The sequence below is a fragment of the Drosophila arizonae genome, chromosome 2 (genome assembly GCF_054131065.1).
Source record: "Drosophila arizonae isolate 15081-1271.41 chromosome 2, UAZ_ARI_1.0, whole genome shotgun sequence".
NCBI lineage: Eukaryota > Metazoa > Arthropoda > Insecta > Diptera > Drosophilidae > Drosophila > Drosophila arizonae.
This window is the reverse complement of record NC_142922.1, coordinates 28,062,933-28,082,226: the sequence shown is the minus strand read 5'-3', so window position 1 is coordinate 28,082,226 and position 19,294 is coordinate 28,062,933. Positions and strand designations below refer to the sequence as shown.

At 44.4% G+C, this 19,294-nt stretch overlaps 6 protein-coding genes across 7 annotated transcripts; 2 read left to right on the top strand and 4 right to left on the bottom strand.

Moving 5' to 3' along the window:
• Positions 1-447: 447 nt before the first annotated feature.
• Positions 448-3,973, top strand: LOC108621415 (esterase B1-like). The gene is made up of 3 exons (XM_018018710.2): positions 448-636; positions 772-1,238; positions 2,706-3,973. Exons 1-3 carry the CDS (start codon positions 590-592, stop codon positions 3,884-3,886), a joined length of 1,695 nt encoding a protein of 564 aa, XP_017874199.1. The 5' UTR covers positions 448-589; the 3' UTR covers positions 3,887-3,973.
• Positions 3,974-5,109: 1,136 nt separating this feature from the next.
• Positions 5,110-7,443, bottom strand: alpha-Est5 (alpha-Esterase-5). Its single transcript, XM_018018712.2, has 5 exons — positions 7,285-7,443; positions 6,932-7,205; positions 6,710-6,860; positions 5,704-6,437; positions 5,110-5,638 (listed from the first exon to the last, which is right to left on the bottom strand). The coding sequence occupies exons 1-5, from the start codon at positions 7,293-7,295 to the stop codon at positions 5,186-5,188; spliced, it is 1,623 nt and encodes a 540-aa protein (XP_017874201.1). The 5' UTR covers positions 7,296-7,443; the 3' UTR covers positions 5,110-5,185.
• Positions 7,444-7,858: 415 nt separating this feature from the next.
• On the bottom strand, positions 7,859-9,981 carry LOC108610330 (esterase B1). Its single transcript, XM_089462827.1, has 4 exons — positions 9,840-9,981; positions 9,504-9,780; positions 9,293-9,443; positions 7,859-9,240 (listed from the first exon to the last, which is right to left on the bottom strand). The coding sequence occupies exons 1-4, from the start codon at positions 9,851-9,853 to the stop codon at positions 8,048-8,050; spliced, it is 1,635 nt and encodes a 544-aa protein (XP_089318953.1). The 5' UTR covers positions 9,854-9,981; the 3' UTR covers positions 7,859-8,047.
• LOC108621418 (esterase B1-like) lies at positions 9,975-12,390 on the bottom strand. 2 transcript variants are annotated; one of them, XM_089462829.1, is made up of 5 exons: positions 12,186-12,390; positions 11,849-12,125; positions 11,643-11,793; positions 10,382-11,590; positions 9,975-10,113 (listed from the first exon to the last, which is right to left on the bottom strand). In XM_089462829.1, the coding sequence occupies exons 1-4, from the start codon at positions 12,191-12,193 to the stop codon at positions 10,404-10,406; spliced, it is 1,623 nt and encodes a 540-aa protein (XP_089318955.1). In that variant the 5' UTR covers positions 12,194-12,390; the 3' UTR covers positions 9,975-10,113; positions 10,382-10,403. The 2 variants fall into 2 exon arrangements, with proteins under 2 accessions (XP_089318955.1, XP_089318954.1); XM_089462828.1 differs by lacking the exon at positions 9,975-10,113 and having other exon boundaries at positions 10,148-11,590.
• A 145-nt stretch (positions 12,391-12,535) lies between these two features.
• Positions 12,536-14,919, bottom strand: alpha-Est3 (alpha-Esterase-3). The gene is made up of 4 exons (XM_018018711.2): positions 14,423-14,919; positions 14,078-14,351; positions 13,114-14,010; positions 12,536-13,053 (listed from the first exon to the last, which is right to left on the bottom strand). The coding sequence occupies exons 1-4, from the start codon at positions 14,428-14,430 to the stop codon at positions 12,598-12,600; spliced, it is 1,635 nt and encodes a 544-aa protein (XP_017874200.1). The 5' UTR covers positions 14,431-14,919; the 3' UTR covers positions 12,536-12,597.
• Positions 14,920-15,673: 754 nt separating this feature from the next.
• Positions 15,674-18,396, top strand: alpha-Est2 (alpha-Esterase-2). Its single transcript, XM_018018709.2, has 3 exons — positions 15,674-16,112; positions 16,352-16,818; positions 16,880-18,396. Exons 1-3 carry the CDS (start codon positions 16,066-16,068, stop codon positions 18,064-18,066), a joined length of 1,701 nt encoding a protein of 566 aa, XP_017874198.1. The 5' UTR covers positions 15,674-16,065; the 3' UTR covers positions 18,067-18,396.
• Positions 18,397-19,294: the final 898 nt, after the last annotated feature.

Genomic DNA, 19,294 nt, shown 5'->3' with positions numbered 1-19,294 from the left:
TGAGCTTTATGTGCGGCCACGGCCCGGTACAACGAGCATTATCAATATAGTTTTCATGCTCCCATTGCCATATGTTTTTCAATAAGAGCAACAACAACAACAACAGCAACAACAGTGTAATCGTCTATAGAGATAAGCGCTCGCTTTTGTCGTTCGTGATTAAAACATCAACAGAGACTCGGAACGATTCGTAGATTGTAATAACTATGTACAGTGGCTACTGAGAATGACAAATACATCCAAAAGTAAAAAGCATTTTTGATTAAATAATTTTTCCTACATTAACCTTATGTGCATAGCTGAAGACTATTAAGATTTTATAATGTATAAATAAATTGTTTATCCTATCAATACAAACTCAGCACAAAATAAACATCAATAATAGATAGTAAGCTTTGTGAATTATTTGTCAAATCGCTCACTTAGTGAGTGTTTACTGTACATCAGAGTTGGGTGCGCATACGAGCAATTGTAGATTGCTCTATTCTAGTAAAACGTTCAGTTGCAGCTCGTCAATTGGCTGGGACGGAAGTGAAAGCGCCGATAGTACTTAAAGCGGCACACAAGGAGGACGAGAATCCCAGCCAAGATGAATATACAAATGAGTGTTGGGGATCTGCTCAAGCTGGGTGCCAAGTAGGTGACATAAGTCTTTGCATTTAATCGCTGTCAATGGAGTCGTAAATGCCACGATCTGGCAAATATTGCGTGATAAGATAAGAGCACATCATTAAAGCAAATTCCGACTGTTCTACACTAATCTAATTGCAGGCTCATCGGCCACAAAATCGAACAGTACAATCTGGCAACAAAGGTCACAACGGTGGTAAATACCCAGCATGGTCAGGTACGAGGACTTCAACGTAAGACCCTCTATGATCACCTCCTCTACTTCGCCTTCGAGGGAATACCATTCGCCAAGCCTCCGCTGGGCGAGCTGCGTTTCCGAGCACCTCAATCTCCAGATCCATGGACGGGCATCAGGGACTGTACGTTCACGCGTGCCAAGCCGGTGCAGCAGCACTTTGTGATGCATGTGCTGGAGGGCTCCGAGGATTGTCTCTACTTGAATGTTTACACGAAGACGCTTAAGTCGGACAGACCGCTGCCTGTCATGGTTTGGATCTTTGCTGGGGGCTTTCAGATTGGCGAAGCCACCAGGGACACACACAGTCCGGATTACTTTATGCAAAAAGACGTCGTTCTAGTCACCATCAACTATAGATTGGGAGTTCTAGGTGAGTGGAGTGTTGAAAACTCGATGATTATGGGAAGTTCAGTGACAGTGAAAGTTATTTTTTACGGAAAGAATTCTTACTAAGTTTTTAATTGAAGTGAGCTCGTGTCAGAGTCTGCGTTGCCATCCATGGAGTCTATACAAATTTTTATAGTATATAAAAAAGTTGTAATAGCGTGCTAGGTGTCTGATTAGTAATAACTGCTCAGCTCGCGATTTGTAGCTGAAAACCGTTTCATTTATATTTGTTTGGCTTTGCTGCTAAAAAGATTAACATCTAATATAATGTAGAGCAAGCTGCTGTTAAGTTAACAGAATAGTTAACACTAGCATTCCGAGCATTGCGACGGTAGACGCTATTGTGCTTTGAATATACATATATACTTACATATACAATTGTTTTTGAGAGAGGGAGAAGGAGAGAGAGAGAAAGGCAGCGACAGAGTCAAAAAAATAGTTCAGGTCCTGAACCTCCTGACCTTCAGGAGGAAAGAAGAAGTGCGCTACAAAGAGAGATACAAAACAAAGAGAGAGCGAGACAGAAAGAGTATATGTCTCAAAGTAAGCGTTAATAAGTAAAAAATAAATTTAAATTTAAAAAATTACAAATTAAGTTTATTTTAATAGAAGAACAAGTAAGAAAACTCTAGTCGAGACTGCTCAACTAGGAGATACCCTGAACCCTCTAATCTGATATTCTAATCACTCTGCACTTCTTTTCTGCACACATACATACACACGCACGTATTAGAACGCGCTCTGCTAACTGCGCAGTAGGCAGCGACTGCGCTTTGGCAGCGCTGCAGTGTGGGCAACATTATAAGAATTTATTGGTTGAATAATTTAATTTCTAGACGTACAATCTTACTGAAACTTTCAGAGCGTAATCATATGGTGAAAATGTATATACATTCCAAAGCCTAAGTCTCTACTTGAAGTACTTGAAATACGCCTTTTACAAAGGTGAGGGTGAGGGGTGGATATAGGGGTGGTGGGTAAATTACAACAAAAACCGAAATGATATAAAATACATATAATTCTACATATAAAATTTGGAAGCTCTAGCTCTAAAGGTGTAGGAGATATAATTAAATAACTAGCTTTCGATAAGGTTTTTGATCGATAATAAAATATCGAGAGTAGTTATCGATATATAGAGAAAAACTTGATATACACGGACCTAGGAAAAAAATTTCAAGTCTTTAGCTCTTATATCTTCTGAGATCGACGCATTCATTCATACATACGGACGGACGGACAGACAGACGGACAGGGCTATATCGACTCAGCTCGTCAAGAATATATATACTTTGTGGGGTCTGCCACGCCTCCTTCTGCCTGTTACATACTTTTAACAAACCCATTATACCCTGATTTCCCATTTTCAATGGGTTCAGGGTATAAAAACAAAAATGCCTCATAAACCAAGAGTTTAGAACGAGTATACAAATTTCTTTTCTAACTACAGGTTTTCTCAGTCTCTCCGATAGAGACTTGGATGTGCCTGGCAATGCTGGACTCAAGGATCAGGTAATGGCCCTCCGATGGGTGAAGAATAACATCGCCAACTTCAACGGCGATCCGTCCAACATAACTGTGATGGGCTTAAGCGCTGGCGGTGCATCCACTCATATAATGATGACAACGGAACAAACACGAGGTCTGTTCCATAAGGCGATCATCATGTCGGGCTCATCGCTGTGCGACTGGGCCAATTCGCCCAACCACCAGTGGGCCTATCGCCTGGCCTGTCACCTGGGCTATAACGGCACCGACAACGAGAAGCAAGTGTTTCGTTTTCTGCAGCGCGCCTCGGCCAAGGAATTGATCGGCTGCTCGGCGCTGCCGAGTCAAGAGGAGGCACGTGATTATATACTGTTTCCCTTTGGACCTGTCGTCGAGCCGTACACGACCGCCAGCTGTGTTATCTCACAGCCGCCAGTGGAGGCGCTGTCCGGGGCATGGGGCAATAGCATACCTCTGATGATTGGCGGCGCCTCGTTCGAGGGCTTATTCTCATACCAGTTCATAATGCGGGACACGGCGCATATGCTGAGTGCCTTCGAGGCCATAATACCCAGAGAGGTGCGCGAAGTGTCCACGCAAGCGGAGCTGAAAGAGCACATCAGACGCCTGAAGGTGAAGTTCTTCGAGGATGCCACTCGAGGCCGCATGGAGTTCAAGGAGTGCCTGCAATTGCTTTCCTTTAAGCACTTTTGGCACGGCATTCATCGCACGGTGCTCGCGCGCCTTGCCTATGCCCAAGACGCACCCACCTACCTCTACCGCTTCGATTTCGATTCGCCCACATTTAATCACTTTCGGATTATGAATTGCGGACGCCATGAACGAGGCGCCTGTCACGCTGATGATCACTTCTACCTCTTCTACTCCATCCCAGCCAGCAAACTGGACAAGTCCTCAGAGGAGTACTGCACGATAGACCGTATGATTGGCATGTGGACGGCATTCGCGGCCAACGATAGTCCCCAATGTCCTCAGTTGGGATCTGTCCAGTGGCAACCCGTCGACTGCAGCTGTGCTCTCAAGTGCCTCAACATTAGCCGACAATTGCAGTTCATAAAATTGCCAGAGAGCAAGCACCTGAGACTCTGGGATAGTTTCTATGAGAAACTGCAATTGTACTAGCTAATCGACAGTAAATGAGGAGCGTAATGTATTGTTGAATATGATAAGGTTTGTGAGAAAATTGACTAAATAAATAAGTGCTAGAGATCTGGTGACTTTATACTTTCTTTGAGCTGGAAAGATATACCCAAGCTTCATCCAAAGTTAAGCTGATAAAAAAAGAAAATAGTTTTTATTCAGTATTGTTAAGTTCATTTTATAGCTTTAGATTTATTCTATTTTGTAATATTCCATTTGAACAATGCAAGTAAATTTGTCTCGAGATAAACGAGAGATTGCTAATTCTGGTTTCGTATACTTGAAGCGTTAATTCTCGGTTATAATATAATATGATTGTATTTTCAAAATATACAGATATATACATATATATATATATATATATATATATATATATATATATATATATATATATGCAAATTTTGCAGTTAGGGTACTGTTAGCTCATTCTAAGAACTGACCAAAAATGAAGTGTCTACGCCCAATAGGGACGTGCAATTGGCAAATTGCATTTTATACAGTATTCGAGCTAATACTGTCGGTAACGCCCGACTGCAACGTTTTTACTTGTTTTTAATTGGGGGCGTGGTATCCAAAATCTGTAAATTACAAAATCTTCGTATCTATCAATTGTATATGCATGGTGAAATTGAAGTCTCCAGGTCTAATAGTATTCAAATTAGGCTGAAAAAAACAAGATCAACTCATCGATTATGCTCGATAAAAAAGATATCGAATGATTTATCGAAAAATATGATAAACGTGTACTGCAGTGTACACCAGTCTACATGCAAAAGCTCTTATAACTTCAGAGATCTAGGCGCTCATACGGACGGACGGACAGACGGACAGACGGACAGGGCTATATCGACTCAGCTCCTCGCCCTGATCAAGAATATATATACTTTATGTGGTCTGCGATGCTTCCTTCTGCCTGTTACATACTCTTTTACAAAACCATTATACCCTGATTTCCCATTTTCAATGGGTTCCGGGTATACACATCAATATGCATAACACTTATTGATGGTCTGAAAAAACTGAATTTATAAATAAATCAGTATTTTACAACTGGCCGATTGACAGACCTCAAGAGGTACAAGAAATCGCTTTTAAATGAGCTGAATTGAACTCTTGGGACTTTAGCTATAGCAGAGCTTACGACATTATGTAAATTTCTAAGTTCTATTAAAATTTTTATAATTATAAGACACTAGAACACAAGCTTGGTAGTGCATTACAGTTTATTTTAAAGCCCCATTTTAAAGATAGTATTTAGTTCCTTCATCCCTGTGGATAAACCTAATATAGTTGTTCTTTTTTATAGAGACTATCCCAGACGAGCAGCTTGTCGTACTCGGGCAGATCGATGAGCTCCACCTCGTTGCCAATGTTGAGCACGCGCTGCGGTTGCTCCTCCTTAGCGGGCTGCCAATCGAGATGCGCAGTCGCCGCGCAGTTGGGATTGGAAGTAGCTGCAAAGGATGTCCAAATGTCGATCATCCGTTGGATGGTGCGATATTCAGCGGAGGCCTTGTCCAGCTTCCACGACTCTGCGTTGCGGAACAAATAGCTCAGCTCATCGGCATGGGCAACACCCTGCTTGATGTCATCGCCACAGAACTTCTTACGGTAGAAATTGAAGTCAGGCGAATCAAAATCAAAGCGATAGAAATAGGTGGGAGCCGTGGCGTACGCCAGGCGAGCTTGCAAAGTGCGATGGAAGCCGTGCCAGAAGATCCTATAGGAATAGTACTGAAAGTAGGAAGAAAGAAACAACAATTAGAATTAAATAAAGCCAATAAGTGATTCGAGCTCACGTCCAAGAAATTCATGATGAGCGCGGAGCTGGGCGTCGCGTCGCCAAAGTACAATTGCTTCAACTTCTTGCTAAACTGCAGATTCTGTTGCTCCGTATTGACCGCACGCACCTCATGGGGCGTCAATCGCAACGGATCTTGTGGCAAGCTATCCATGGCCTTGCGATTGACCAGCAAGGTCGGATACATGAAGAGACCTTCGAAAGAGACGCCGCCCAGCATGACAGGCAGCTTATTGCTCCACGCCTCCCTCGCCATCTCCAGCTGTGGCTTGGGTGCCACACAGTCCGCCATCACGTACGGCTCCACGGTGGGCCCAAAGGCATAGATAAATCCATTGCGCCGATCCTCCAGGGTGAGCACGCTGTGGTCAACCAGCTTCTCCGCCGGCACCCTACGCAAATGCTGCAGCACCTGGCGATCGTTGTTGCCGCCTGTATAGCCATACAGCTTGGCCAGACGATAAGCGAAGTCCGCAGGCGGCGTATTGGACCAGTAGTTGTGCAAGGTGCCCGACATGGGAATGGCCTTGTGGAAGAGCCCACGCGTCTGTTCAGTGCACATCATGTAGTGCGTGGAGCAGCCGCCGGCGCTTTCTCCAAAGACCGTTATGTTGTTCACATCACCATTGAAGTAGGAAATGTATTGATTGACCCATTTGATGGCCAGAACCTGATCCTTGAGTCCAGCATTGCCGGGCACCTCCAAGCTGGGGTCTTTCAGACTAAGGAAACCTAAAAGAGAGAGAGAGAGAGAGAGAGAGAGAGAGAGAGAGAGAGAGAGAGAGAGAGAGAGAAAGAGGGAGTGAGAGAAAGCGAGAGTGCAAACAGCCAAAATTGCGATGAGTGCGAGAGCTTAACTAGGAGAATAAGAGAAAATGCGTTTCCCCTGAAAAATAGCTTAAAGCTAGCCCGAACTTTATACCCGCAATGATAAGAGAAACTGGTTGAAAAATAAAACTAACTGATTTCAAAGATAATTCAACGATAAGGTTACAATCACTTACCTAGACAATCAACGCGATAGTTGAGCGTGACTAGAACAACATCTTTGGCCATAAAGTAATCGGGCGAGTAGAAGTTCCGTGTGGCCTCGCCTATGGAGAAGGCCCCTCCGTAAATATAGACCATAACAGGCAACGGTTTAGCGCTCTTCAGCTGTTATCGGTAAATTCATTTGTCCATTTGAACAATCCATCACAGTGATATAGTAATTTATAGCAAGTCACCTGTTTGGCGTACACATTCAGATAGAGACAGTCCTCGCTGCCCTCGATGATGCCCGTCAGCAACCCCTTCTGCACGGGCTTATCGGCAAAGTGGGTGCAGTCCAGCACGCCGGACCAGGGCTCGGCGGGCACAGGAGCCTTAAAGCGCAGCTCGCCCACTGGCGGCTTGCCAAAGGGCAAGCGCTCGAAGCTGTAGTAGTCGTCATCGTAAAAGCTGCGACGCTTAACGCCTCGGACTTGGCCAATGGGCAATGATATTTCACATTTCTCTAGACTATACAAAATGACAATATCATGAACTTACGAAAATAAAACTTTTACATATTGATTTATATTATAAGAGAATCAAACACCTTGCCGACATGATGTCCAATCGTCCGCTCGCGTCCAATGCCGCTTGTTAACTGACGAGCGAGTATAGTAAACAGAAGTGGGAAAGCTTAACAAACAAACAGTGGTGGCCATAATAACAGGCACACCGATCGCTTCAGCTGTCGACATTAAAGCAACTACGCAAACTGCTTAAATGTGCATTGCAAATTTGTTGCCTACGTTATCATACATTTATTTCATCTTTTAGTATATTTTCATTGTGAACCTAAAGTCTAAATACTCTTTCTTAGATAAGATATGGGATTAGGGCTATTTAAATGAGCAGTCATATCTTGTTTATGTATAATTTTGTGTAATTATTTTATTATTATTTTTGTTTTTGTTTTTGTTTTTTTTTTTACAGTCATATAAAGCCTACAAAGTGCTACAAAGTGTTTGAAAACAGAGTTTAGCTATGACTTTTCAACTGATATATTTTGGGGTAATTATTTTAATTAAAATATTTTTATATATATCTCTTTAACTTGCTCAATTAATAGTAGTTTAATAAGTTTTATTTAGATATACAAAATGAAAAAAAAAAAAAAACACGTATACACTGTACATATATGTATGTACATATTTATTATTACACATTAATCATTAATCATTATTATTACACATTACATTTTAATCAGAATAATACTTATACATTATCGTACATATTTTTAATTATACACTTTAATCTGAATAATACTTTTCGTTTATTTTTCATCCGGATTTTTGAATATCTTATCAAATTCATTAAATGAGCTCCATTTTAATATGTCTGTAAAGCTGATCATAAAAACGTAACTTGTAACGTTCTGGCTGTGGTATGAACTTTAGTTCCTCATTGATATTAAGGCACATTGTGGGTTCTTCTTTGGTTACGGGCTGCCAGTCCACCAGCTGCTTGGTGAGCGGTCCATTTGGATTGGAGTTGCGGGCAAACTCCGTTAAGAGGGCTACGAAGCGGCAGATGACCGTGTACTCCGGTCGAGACTTCTCCAGCTTAAATGTTTGGGGCAGCTTGAAGAGGTAGCACAGCTCATCTGCATGCTGAACGCCACGGGCTTCTGGTCCTTGGTAACGAATGCGATAGAAGTTAAAATCAGGAGAGTCAAAGTCGAACCGATAGAGATAGTTGACAGCCTGGCTGTAAGCCTGTCGAGCCCGGAGCATGCGCTGCTGATAGTGCAACAAGTTGTGGGTGAAAAGCTCGGCTATCGCAGCGTGATGCTCCTCAGTGATAAAAGTGCTATGGACACCACAGAATTTCTTCACTAGATTCTGTCCCTCGTGCCGACATGCGCTTGGCTCGCAGTGCCTGAGTAGGGAATACGGCAGCGTAAACTCCGGACGTTCCCGGCACGCTTTCAATATGTTCGGATCCTTTCTCATGTTCATCATAGGATTGAACAGACCCTCGTTGCTGGTGCAACCCATCATGAGGGGCACGCGGTTGGTCCACGCAGTGCGCTGCAGCACTCGCGGCTGGTCCAGTAGCACAGCAGTGGGCGTGGGATAGTACTCAATACGTGGCAAAAATAACGGATAACCTCCGCTCTGCAAGCGCTCGTATAAAGGCCTAAAGTCCGGTAGGACCAATTGCTTTGGATCTGCGGCATTTATGAAATTGAACACATCAACATCGTTGTTCTCGCCCTCATAACCCAAATGCTTGGCCATTTCATATTCCGCATTGGGCGCATTAGCTGTCTCGGGATAAAAACCACCCATCAGGATAGCCTTATCGAATAATCCCTCCGTCTGGGGAGTTACCATCAGCAAATGCACCGTACAACTGCCCGAGCTGTGCCCAAAGAGCGTAATGTTGTTCGCATCTCCATTGAAGCTACCCACGTTTGCCTTGATCCACTTCAGGGCTAGAATAATATCCTTTAGTCCCGCATTACCGGGTATGCGCAGGGACGGATCAGCAAAGCTCAAAAAACCTAAGAAGATTTAGTATTAGGTTTGCATCAGATATAATTTTCATAAACCAACCTAATGGACCCACGCGATAGCAAATGCTTATGTAGATCACCTGCTCGCGCATGATATAGTCTGGTCCAAACCCGAATTTGGTCGGATCTCCGTTCTTAAAGCCGCCTCCATGCACATATACCATCACAGGCAGAGGCTTCTCACTGCTTAACTATGAATTATTTACAAAATAATTAAAGTGATTTCTTCGATTAGTGAAAAGCTGACTCACACTTTTGACGGCTATATTGAGGTACAGGCAATCCTCGCTACCTTCAACTTGCTGTGTCAGACTGCTCACTTGTAGGCACTTGCTTCTTGGCTTGGAGCAGTCAAGTATTCCTTCCCAGGGCTTAGCATCCTGCGGCTCTCTAAATCGCAGCTCACCAAACGGCGGCTGGGCGTACGGTATGCCATCGAAGCTGTAGTAGAGCTCACCGTAGAGCGCGGTTTGTAGCGCTCCACGCACCTGACCATGAGTGGTTTTCACCACAGGCGAAGCTTCAGTGCTGCAAAGAATTCAATGTCAATTAGTCTTGGAATTTCTCTTATATCCAACGGAACTTACTGATCCGACACCATTTCGCTTTTGAAGCATACTGAATGCAAATAGCCAAAGCTTCCAGCTTATAAGAGCGCACGCTGTGGTGAAATAAGCTAAGTGGTGAAATTACACATGACGCACCGCCAGCGCTCCGATCGGTAGAGCTTTTTCTTGATTTGGCAAAATTATTCTCTTAACTTTGTCTGCATGACACCAACTTTTCATAAATTCACTTTATAAGACGATGCTTATCTCTGTGAGCGTAGACTTTACTAATCTCACAATGAAGATAAAATACCTAATGAACATATTTAGTAAATCGGAAAAACAAATAGAGATAGTTATTCTTTTATTATTATATATTTTTAGATAGTAGCACAAATTGTTTATGCTATAAACAAAAAAGAACCAAAAGCAAATAAAAAGCTGTAAGAATCCCTATGAAGTCTAGATTAGTATTAAGGTAAATCCATGAGCATAAACAGTCATTGGATGATGTTCTGATTTTGTTATTTGTGGTCCAATGGGCTCTTCAGCCATATACATTCCATTATATCTTATCTTACCTTATGAAAAGTTCATTTTTCATTAAATCAAATCCATTTCGGCACTAAAGTACAACTGCTCGTAGAATTTCAGTTTCAAAGATTCCGGCTGTGTGATAAACTTGAGTTCCTCATTTATGTTGAGGCACTTTGTGGGTTCTTCTTTAGTTACGGGCCGCCAGTCCACCAGCTGCTTGGTGAGCGGTCCATTTGGATTGGAGCTGCGAGCAAACTCCGTAAACAGAGCTACAAAACGGCAGATGACCGCGTACTCCGGTCGAGTCTTCTCTAGTTTGAATGCAACCGGCAGCTTAAAGAGATAGCCCAGTTCATCGGCATGCACAGCACCATGGCTGTCCTTTCCGAAATAGCGCACCCGATAAAAATTAAAGTCAGGGGAATCAACGTCGAAGCGATATAGGTAATTGGCAGCCTGGCTATATTTCAGTCGCGCCTTGAGCAGTCGGTCCTGATAGTGCAGCATGTGGTGGGTGAAGAGATCAGCGATCGACTGGAAATGCCACTTGTTCACATACGTGATATTCACGCCACAGAACTTCTTGACCAGCATACCGCCAAGGTGGCGAGCAATGTCGGGGGCACAGCCATGCCGTATGTAGGCCGGCAGCATGAACTCTGGATGATCCTTATGAAGCTTCAGCACTTCCGGGTCCTTTTTAACAGTAAACATGGCCTGGATCAGTCCCTCGCTGCTGGTGCAACCCATCATGAAGGGCAGACGATTGCCCCAAGCACTGCCCTGCAGAGCACGCGGCTGTTCGAGTACCACAGCAGTGGGAGTGGCATAATACTCTACACGTGGTAAAAAGAGTATGGGACTCTGCATTCGCTCATAGAGAGACCGATAATCTGACCGAATCAACAGCTCAGGATCCGTAGCATTTATGAAGTTGAATACATCCATATCGTTCTTCTCGCCCTCATAGCCCAAATGCCTCGCCAACTTATACTCTACGTCTGGATCATTATATATTTCGAGCTGATGCCCAGCCATCAGTATGGCCTTGTTGAATAGGCCTTCTGCCTGGGGACTCATCGCCAGCAAGTGCACTATACAGCTACCCGAGCTGTGCCCAAAGAGCGTAATGTTGTTCGCATCCCCATTGAAGCCACCCACGTTTGCCTTGATCCACTTCAGGGCTAGAATAATATCCTTTAGTCCTGCATTACCGGGTATGCGCAGAGACGGATCCGCAAAGCTTAAAAAGCCTGAGAAGATTTAGCATTAAGTTTGCATCAGAAATGTGTTTTGTGTACCAACCAAATGGACCCAGGCGATAGCCAATGCTTACGTAAATCACTTGCTCGCGCATCAAGTAGTCAGGTCCAAGGCTACGTCTGGTTGCGTCTCCGGTCCTAAACATGCCTCCATGTACATATACCATCACAGGCAAAGGCTTTTCGCTTATTAGCTGTTTAGCATAAATCATGATTAATTCGTTTTCCTATAGCTGATGGACTACTCACACTTTTCGCGGCGATATTCAGATAAAGGCAATCCTCGCTGCCCTCGATTTGCTGTGAAATACTTCCTACTTGGAAACATTTGTCCTTCGGAACAGTACAGTCAAGAGTGCCTCGCCAGGGCTTCGCGTCCTGTGGCTCTCTGAATCGTAGCTCACCCAATGGTGGTTCAGCGTAGGGTATGCCATCGAAGCTGTAGTAGAGGTCATCGTAGAGCGTGGTTAACAGCGCTCCACGCACCTGGCCATGAGTGGTTTGCACCACGGGAGAAGATTCAGTGCTGCAGAGAACAAATATGTGTCAATAATGGAACTTGAATCGCACCGAAACATGGTAATACCTTTCCATTTCGAGTTCTGAGTTAACTAACTGCAAAGAATGTATGATTAGCTCTTAAATGAACCATTTATAGTAGATTGAAGTCCGTGAACGCATTCGATTAGATAGTATTTTACTTATGTGAAAAAGAAGTGAAGATAAGCTAATCAAACTTTTGAAATATTATAATAGTTTTATACCAACTACATAAATAGTATTAAGCATAAAAATAACTGGTGAATTATATATACATATGTACATATAAGCCAGCCCACAGAGCTCTCAAAGTTATATCATTGACTTAATCTTTAGCCAATCTCAATGACCTCGCTTGCAATAGACTAGCTAATCAATCTATTGATACACTTGATATATCGTGAAAAGTTCAATATACAGGTAATTTAATGACTGTCAATTTGGAAATCAGTGGAGAGTTATTTGGCCTTGGTCTTATAGACGTTATCCCACACTCTCAACTTGGCTATCTCCGGCAGCTCGATGATTCTCAAATGCTCTCCAATATTCAAGCATTTCATATTCTTTCGACTCAAAGGCGCCCAGGTGGCTTTGGTTACGGCTTCCTCGACACTCTTGCAGTTCGGATCTGAGGTGCTGGCGAAGGTGGTCAGGATGTCGATCATGCGTTCGATAGTTTGGAACTCGGCCGTGTGCTTGTCCAGCTTCCAGGAGAAGTCGCCGTACCAAATATACGAGTGATCATCCACATGGGCCACGCCACGCAGCTTGTCGCCGCAATACTTCAGACGCTGATGATTGAATGTGGAGGAGTCGAAGTCGAACCGATATAGATAGGTGGGCGCCGTGGCGCTTTCTATGCGCGACCTTATAGTGCGCATGATGGGATGCCAAAAGACCTTGTAGCTGGCGTACTGAAAGGAATTATATTCACGTGAAAACATGCCTTGATATCGATTTCCATCTACACTCACCTCACAATACGCCGCCACGGTGTCTGGTAGCAGCTCCAGCGGCTTATCTCGGAAGTGCGTGAACTGTATTCGCTTGCCCAGCGTGCGGGCCAGTGACAGTGGCAGCGATCGCTTCAGCTCCAGCGGCAGCAGATGCTCCGGCTGGTTCTTGAGGCTGGTGAGCAAATACGGCGACATATGCACACGGCCGTACATCAGCAAGCCCTCGAAGGAGGTGCCGCTCATCAGCACTGGTATCTTATTGCCCCAGGCATCGGCGAGCAGCTCGACGGGCGGCTTGCTTATCATGCAGTGTTCGGTGGCATAGGGCTCTACGACGGGCCCGAACTGAAACACACAATCGTCCAAATTTTCTGCTTCGCTCAGGAGATACGGCTTCACCAGAACATCGCCGGGCAGACCCTGCAGAAACTCCAAGACCTTGAAGTCGGACGCGTTCTCGATCTTCTTCATGCCCAAATGCTCGGCGAGACGTCGCGCCAAATTGGGCACCGAGCACTGCGCCCAGGAGCACAGCACATTGCCCGACTGCATAATGGCCTTGTGGAAGAGGCCCTCGGCTTGCGGATTCAACATCAGATAGTGTACAGAGGCGGCGCCAGCGCTCTCGCCAAATGCCGTTACATTCTTGGCGTCCGCATTGAAGCAGAGTGCATTCTCTGTGATCCACCTGAGCGCCATTAGCTGATCCTTTAGGCCCGCATTGCCAGGCGCACCCGCAGCGGGATCGTTGAGGCTGAGAAAGCCAAGTGGACCCACGCGATACGAGACGGTGACCACGACCACATTTCTCATCATAAAATAGTCGGGACTGTGCAGGTCCGTGGTGGGGTCGCCCTTCTCGAAGCCACCGCCAAAGAAGAAAACAATCATCGGCAACGGCGCCTCCGTCTTCATCTGTATGCAGGTGAATGCATAATTAGCATAATTTCAATAACAGTATTAGATCACTCGAGTCACTCACAGACTTCACATAGACATTGAGGTACAGACAGTTCTCCACGCCCTCCAGCTGCTGCGTGTACTGATTGAACTGCAGCGGCTTCTCGCCCTTCTGCCTGCAGATGAGCGGCTGCTTCCACGCCACCACCGGCATCGGCGCCTTGAAGCGGAGCACCCCGAGCGGCGGACGCGCATACGGTATGCGCTCGAAGCTGACGTAATCATCGCCGTAGATGCTCGTACAGTGTTTGCCCACAACGGGCCCACTTTTGGTCTGTACAACGGTTTCGACTGGTCTGCAAAGGAGATTACAATATAACATATTTATATTTACAGTTATTGCAATGTAACTGCGCCAGCTACTCACCGCGGCATGTTCTGCGCCTTTGGGAGCTTACGTCTAGTCTGCCTGGGTGACGTGTTGCTGGTTTTGTTTTTATTTATGGCGCACCTCTTGCTTTTATCTAGATAAAAGCATTTATCGCGATATATTGCAGGGTCTCGACCGCCTAAAACACCTCATAAACTGGCTTGGCAATGAGTGCAAAGCAGAGCGCCAGTAAAATAAATTATCTGTAATATGTACTTTTAAAATATTCCACACAGCTGATTTTGAGTTAGCTGCTTTGTTTGTTCTCGTTAAAAACTACATTAGAATACTGACAAATTGTCTGCGACTCTGATCGTAACGGTTGTTGTCGTTGCTTTTGTTGCTGTTATTTATCAGCAATGCACGCGACGCTCTCTTTAGTGTCTGCTTCGGCGAAATGAGCGACTGCTCTCACCAGGGCTGCACTGCCATTGTTTACAATCAACTCATAGTGGCCAGCGTGAAATGTGTTTAAATTATTTATTTAATATATATTTTTTTCAGTTGAATAATTATATTAAAAGCTATAGTTTACATAGCGTGTTAAATATATATTGGTAGTATACTTTTTTTATTATTTCAGCCTACATTTTCTGTGTTACTACAGCCCTGGAGAGAGAGAATTTTTGCTGATTCAAATACACTTGAATGTCGACTACACTGTGAGATTACGGCTGTGCTCCATTGAAGCAAGTATACGAATTTTATTAGTCAACATGATTTGTTGTTTATTTTTATATATCTTTATAACAATGTTAAGCTTTGTTTTTCTTAAGTTTAACTAAATATTGTGATGTCTCACATATTTATATAATTTTTAACCACATTTTATTAAGATAATTTGCAAACAGATTTGAAATTGCTGCAACTTCTGCTTATAAAATTTTTTAATTTTATTTTTAACTCAGACTTTGTACATTTTATTTAATATCAAAATCAGCCACATACTGTAACACTTGATAGCAAAACCAAGCTTTTAGCGAACTGCTGCTAATGTAATAAAAAAGCTCCAAAATAAATGCTAAAGCTTTATTAAGAAGCTAGAGGTATTTTAATTACAACAACAGTTTAGCTTGAAAATAATAAGTAAACATAGGAGTCTCCAACGCCAGTCGCTGTATTTGTATGTGTCATCAAAGCATAAAGCTCACGACAATGCACAAAGCACTGCGAATAAATTAACAGCTGTTAAGCTGCGAGCGCTGTTAATGTGATGATAAGGCGCCACTGTCAATCGCTCATGAGCCGAATCTATTTTTATTCCGCTGAAAGTAGGATTTCTTATTAGAAATAAGAGTCGAAGAGATAAGTTTCGACCAGACGTTCAGAGTACGCTGCACACATATGGGGGAAAAGCATACAAACATATACATATATACATGTATGTATATATTCATAGGCAGATCTCTAGCAGTGCTCAATTTGCCGGCAACGGCGCGAAATTGTTTTAATTGCATTGCAACGGCCGACAGAATTGAAACAAGCAGAGCAAACGATTCGAAATCTATCGAATTTCGAAAATATCAATACATAATATTCGAAATAGGCTAGATACAGCTGCTTACATACATACATATGTACTTATGTGCATGCATGCATAGATACGGACGTACACATACAGAGATCGAGGAGCAATAGCAATGGATGTCCACATCGGGTTTCCCAAGCTGCTGCAGATGAGCGCCAAGTGAGTACAGCGAATCAGAATATATACAGGGTATTCGGCAATCGGTGATCGAGCGACAATTCGTATATCAGCATGAATCGGGCATATAGATTGCGACTTAATGATCTTGAACGTTGGACCTGGACCACAGCGAGGCAGCAATCAGTAGCCCGACGCGTCGCGTCGCATCCCATTCCACCTCTTTGACTCTGTTATCTACTGTGACCATTTGTTATCTCTCCGCCCGCCACTCCCCATAGATTTGTCGGCCACAAGGTGCAGCAATATCGCCTCTCCACCAGCCACACGGTCGTCGTGGCCACCAACTATGGCCGGGTGCGGGGCCTGCAGCGCAAGACCGTCTACGACCAAGAGCTGTACTATGCCTTCGAGGGCATACCCTATGCCAAGCCGCCGCTGGGTGAGCTGCGCTTTCGTGCACCCCAGCCGCCGGACCCGTGGAAGAATGTACGCAACTGTACCACGTACGCCGAGAAGCCGCTGCAGCGCAACATGGTGCTGGGCCTGATAGAGGGCTCCGAGGATTGTCTCTATCTAAATGTGTACGCAAAGAGTCTGCGATCGGAGAAGCCGCTGCCCGTCATGGTGTGGATCTATGGCGGCGGCTTTCAGAAGGGCGAAGCCTCCCGGGATATCTACAGTCCGGACTACTTTATGAAGCAGAACGTCGTGCTGGTCACCATAAGCTACAGGCTGGGAGCGCTGGGTAAGTGGGGACTGAGGACGAAGCCTATAAATACCGAAGACTAAAAGCTCTACATCGACAGGCTTTCTGAGCTTGAAGGACCCGAAGCTGGATGTGCCGGGCAACGCCGGACTGAAGGATCAGGTGCAAGCGCTGCGCTGGATCAGCCAGAACATTGCGCACTTCAACGGCGATCCGAACAACATAACACTCATGGGCGAGAGTGCGGGCGCCGCATCCACGCACATCATGATGACCACGGAGCAGTCGCGCGGCCTATTCCACAAGGCCATATTGCAGTCGGGCTGTGCGCTGTCCGCCTGGGCGGATACGCCGGATCGCAACTGGGCCTTGAGGCTGGCCCGCCAGATGGGCTACAAGGGCAGCGATGCGGAGGAGGATGTGCTGGGATACCTGACCAGGGCATCGGCACGGAGAATCGCCTCGCACGACCAGGAGGTTGTGACGCAGGATGAGCTGCGGAGCTTCTATCTGTACGCCTTCGGCCCCATAGTGGAGCCCTATGAGAGCGAGCACTGCGTGGTGCCCAAGCCGCACAAGGAGATGCTGGCCAGCGCCTGGGGCAATAGCTTGCCGCTGATTGTGGGCGGCAACTCGTTCGAGGGCCTCTTCTCGTACCAGCTGGTGCGCAACGATCCCTGGGTGATGACGAACTTCCACAATATTATTCCGCGCGAGGTGAGCGAGTCGAGCACGCCGGAGCAAGTGGAGCAGCTGGTGCGCAGACTCAAGCAGCTCTACTTCGGGGACGAGCAGCGGCAAAGCATGAAGCTATTCGAGGCGCTCGACATATTCTCACATCGGCAAATCTGGCACGATCTGCATCGCATGGTAATGGCTCGGCTGACCTATGCGCCGGACACGCCCACCTACCTCTATCGCTTCGACTTCGACTCGCCGCACTTCAATCAGTTTCGCTGGCTCGTCTGCGGCGAGCGTGTGCGCGGCGTTTCCCACGGTGACGATCTCTCCTATCTCTTCTACAATGTGCTGGCCACCAAGCTGAGGAAATCCTCGCCGGAATATCTGACCATCCAGCGCATGGTGGGCATGTGGACAGCCTTTGCGGCCAACAGTGATCCCAACTGCTGGGCCACAGACTCCAACAAGTGGATGCCAGTGCAGCTGACTCCGGATCGAGCTCACAACTGCCTGAACATCGGTGCCGAGATGGAAATGATGGCTCTGCCCGAGGCCCAGGCGCTGGCCATATGGGACACATTCTACGACAAAGACGCTCTCTATTGAGCCATTCCAGTACTAGAAATTCCAATCTCATGTATGTAAATACCTAATCTCGTCTGTTGGTTAGGTATTTATAGAGTCTTCTAGACTATCTCTCTGTATGTGTGCGTATGTATGTATGTACGAATTCGTCGTCACGTATCGTGCGATGACAAAGTTGTTACTAAAGTCTATCAAAATTCCTCGTTAAGCTAATACAAGTTTTAAATATGAAAAAGTAACTCTTTAAATTTAAAACTAATGAATTTTAGAAAATTAATCTCCTTTTATATTTAAAGAAATGAGTTTGTTAAAAATTTAAAAGTAAAATAATTATAGTAAAGCTTATATAAATATTACATAATATAAAATTAAAACAAAAAAAGTTAATTATATATATATATATATATATATTGCAAAGGGTCAACATGGGTAATTCATATCACTAACCATATCTAGTTCTTATCTCTGGTTCGTGTTCATATCTAACTGTCGTAAAGCTTGATGCAATTCCTTCATTAGGGCTGCTTTACACGCTACGACATTTCGACATTCACTGTGACGTGTGTGGACCGCTGTAAGCTCATTCTGATCGAAATTTGCTATAGTCGAATGCAACTCTGAAGTCGATTACTTTCCCAACTTCCGGTTCTGCTTAAATCGTTCTTTTCCGTTTGGAAGTCAAAGTGAACAGATCAGCTTGTGTATATGGGCAATCTGTGAAAAATAATTAAATGAAATATTATATATTAAATTTATTGCATTAACTTAACTTGGAGCAGTGGAATAGAATCAACGAAAGGAATTGATGGAATTATTCGCAAGGGTAAGTGCAGAATTTGAAATTTGACTATTCAAGAACTTAACCGAATAGGAAGCAACTCGAATGTAAATAAATTTGATCGGCCGCATTATTTACTCTAATTGCTTTTGCTTAAAATCGTATGTGGCGTCTGCCGACTGGCAATGTAAATATTTTTGAAGAAGTCGCGATTGTGGGGCGTCTCACGTTTTCTTAGAAATGCGCGCAGACGCCGAAAAACAATTGTTTGTCTGTGTGTGTGAGTGAGTATGTGAGTGGCTTGTGCTAGACAAATAAACTTTCTCGCATAATAAAAGGAAACCCAAGAACAGTCGAACAGATTTTGTTATTGTCTTTGCTGCAATTAGAGGTGACAGCATGAAAAGACAAATCTGTTTGCAATTTTAATACAAATAAAATGTATTTAAAATCTACATTTTATATTCATTT

Coding starts and splice junctions, on each gene's coding strand:
- alpha-Est3 (XM_018018711.2), bottom strand. Junction 14,011..14,077: donor TCAATGTCTATGTGAAGTCT/GTGAGTGACTCG, acceptor ACCTGCATACAG/ATGAAGACGGAGGCGCCGTT. Junction 13,054..13,113: donor CCGTGGCGGCGTATTGTGAG/GTGAGTGTAGAT, acceptor AATTCCTTTCAG/TACGCCAGCTACAAGGTCTT.
- alpha-Est2 (XM_018018709.2), top strand. CDS start 16,066: ATGGATGTCCACATCGGGTTTCCCAAGCTGCTGCAGATGAGCGCCAA. Junction 16,113..16,351: donor CTGCTGCAGATGAGCGCCAA/GTGAGTACAGCG, acceptor CACTCCCCATAG/ATTTGTCGGCCACAAGGTGC. Junction 16,819..16,879: donor CTACAGGCTGGGAGCGCTGG/GTAAGTGGGGAC, acceptor CTACATCGACAG/GCTTTCTGAGCTTGAAGGAC.
- LOC108621418 (XM_089462829.1), bottom strand. Junction 11,794..11,848: donor TGAATATCGCCGCGAAAAGT/GTGAGTAGTCCA, acceptor TATGCTAAACAG/CTAATAAGCGAAAAGCCTTT. Junction 11,591..11,642: donor CTATCGCCTGGGTCCATTTG/GTTGGTACACAA, acceptor AAATCTTCTCAG/GCTTTTTAAGCTTTGCGGAT.
- alpha-Est5 (XM_018018712.2), bottom strand. Junction 6,861..6,931: donor TGAATGTGTACGCCAAACAG/GTGACTTGCTAT, acceptor TACCGATAACAG/CTGAAGAGCGCTAAACCGTT. Junction 5,639..5,703: donor TCATCATGAATTTCTTGGAC/GTGAGCTCGAAT, acceptor TCCTACTTTCAG/TACTATTCCTATAGGATCTT.
- LOC108610330 (XM_089462827.1), bottom strand. Junction 9,444..9,503: donor TCAATATAGCCGTCAAAAGT/GTGAGTCAGCTT, acceptor AATAATTCATAG/TTAAGCAGTGAGAAGCCTCT. Junction 9,241..9,292: donor CTATCGCGTGGGTCCATTAG/GTTGGTTTATGA, acceptor AAATCTTCTTAG/GTTTTTTGAGCTTTGCTGAT.
- LOC108621415 (XM_018018710.2), top strand. CDS start 590: ATGAATATACAAATGAGTGTTGGGGATCTGCTCAAGCTGGGTGCCAA. Junction 637..771: donor CTGCTCAAGCTGGGTGCCAA/GTAGGTGACATA, acceptor ATCTAATTGCAG/GCTCATCGGCCACAAAATCG. Junction 1,239..2,705: donor CTATAGATTGGGAGTTCTAG/GTGAGTGGAGTG, acceptor TTCTAACTACAG/GTTTTCTCAGTCTCTCCGAT.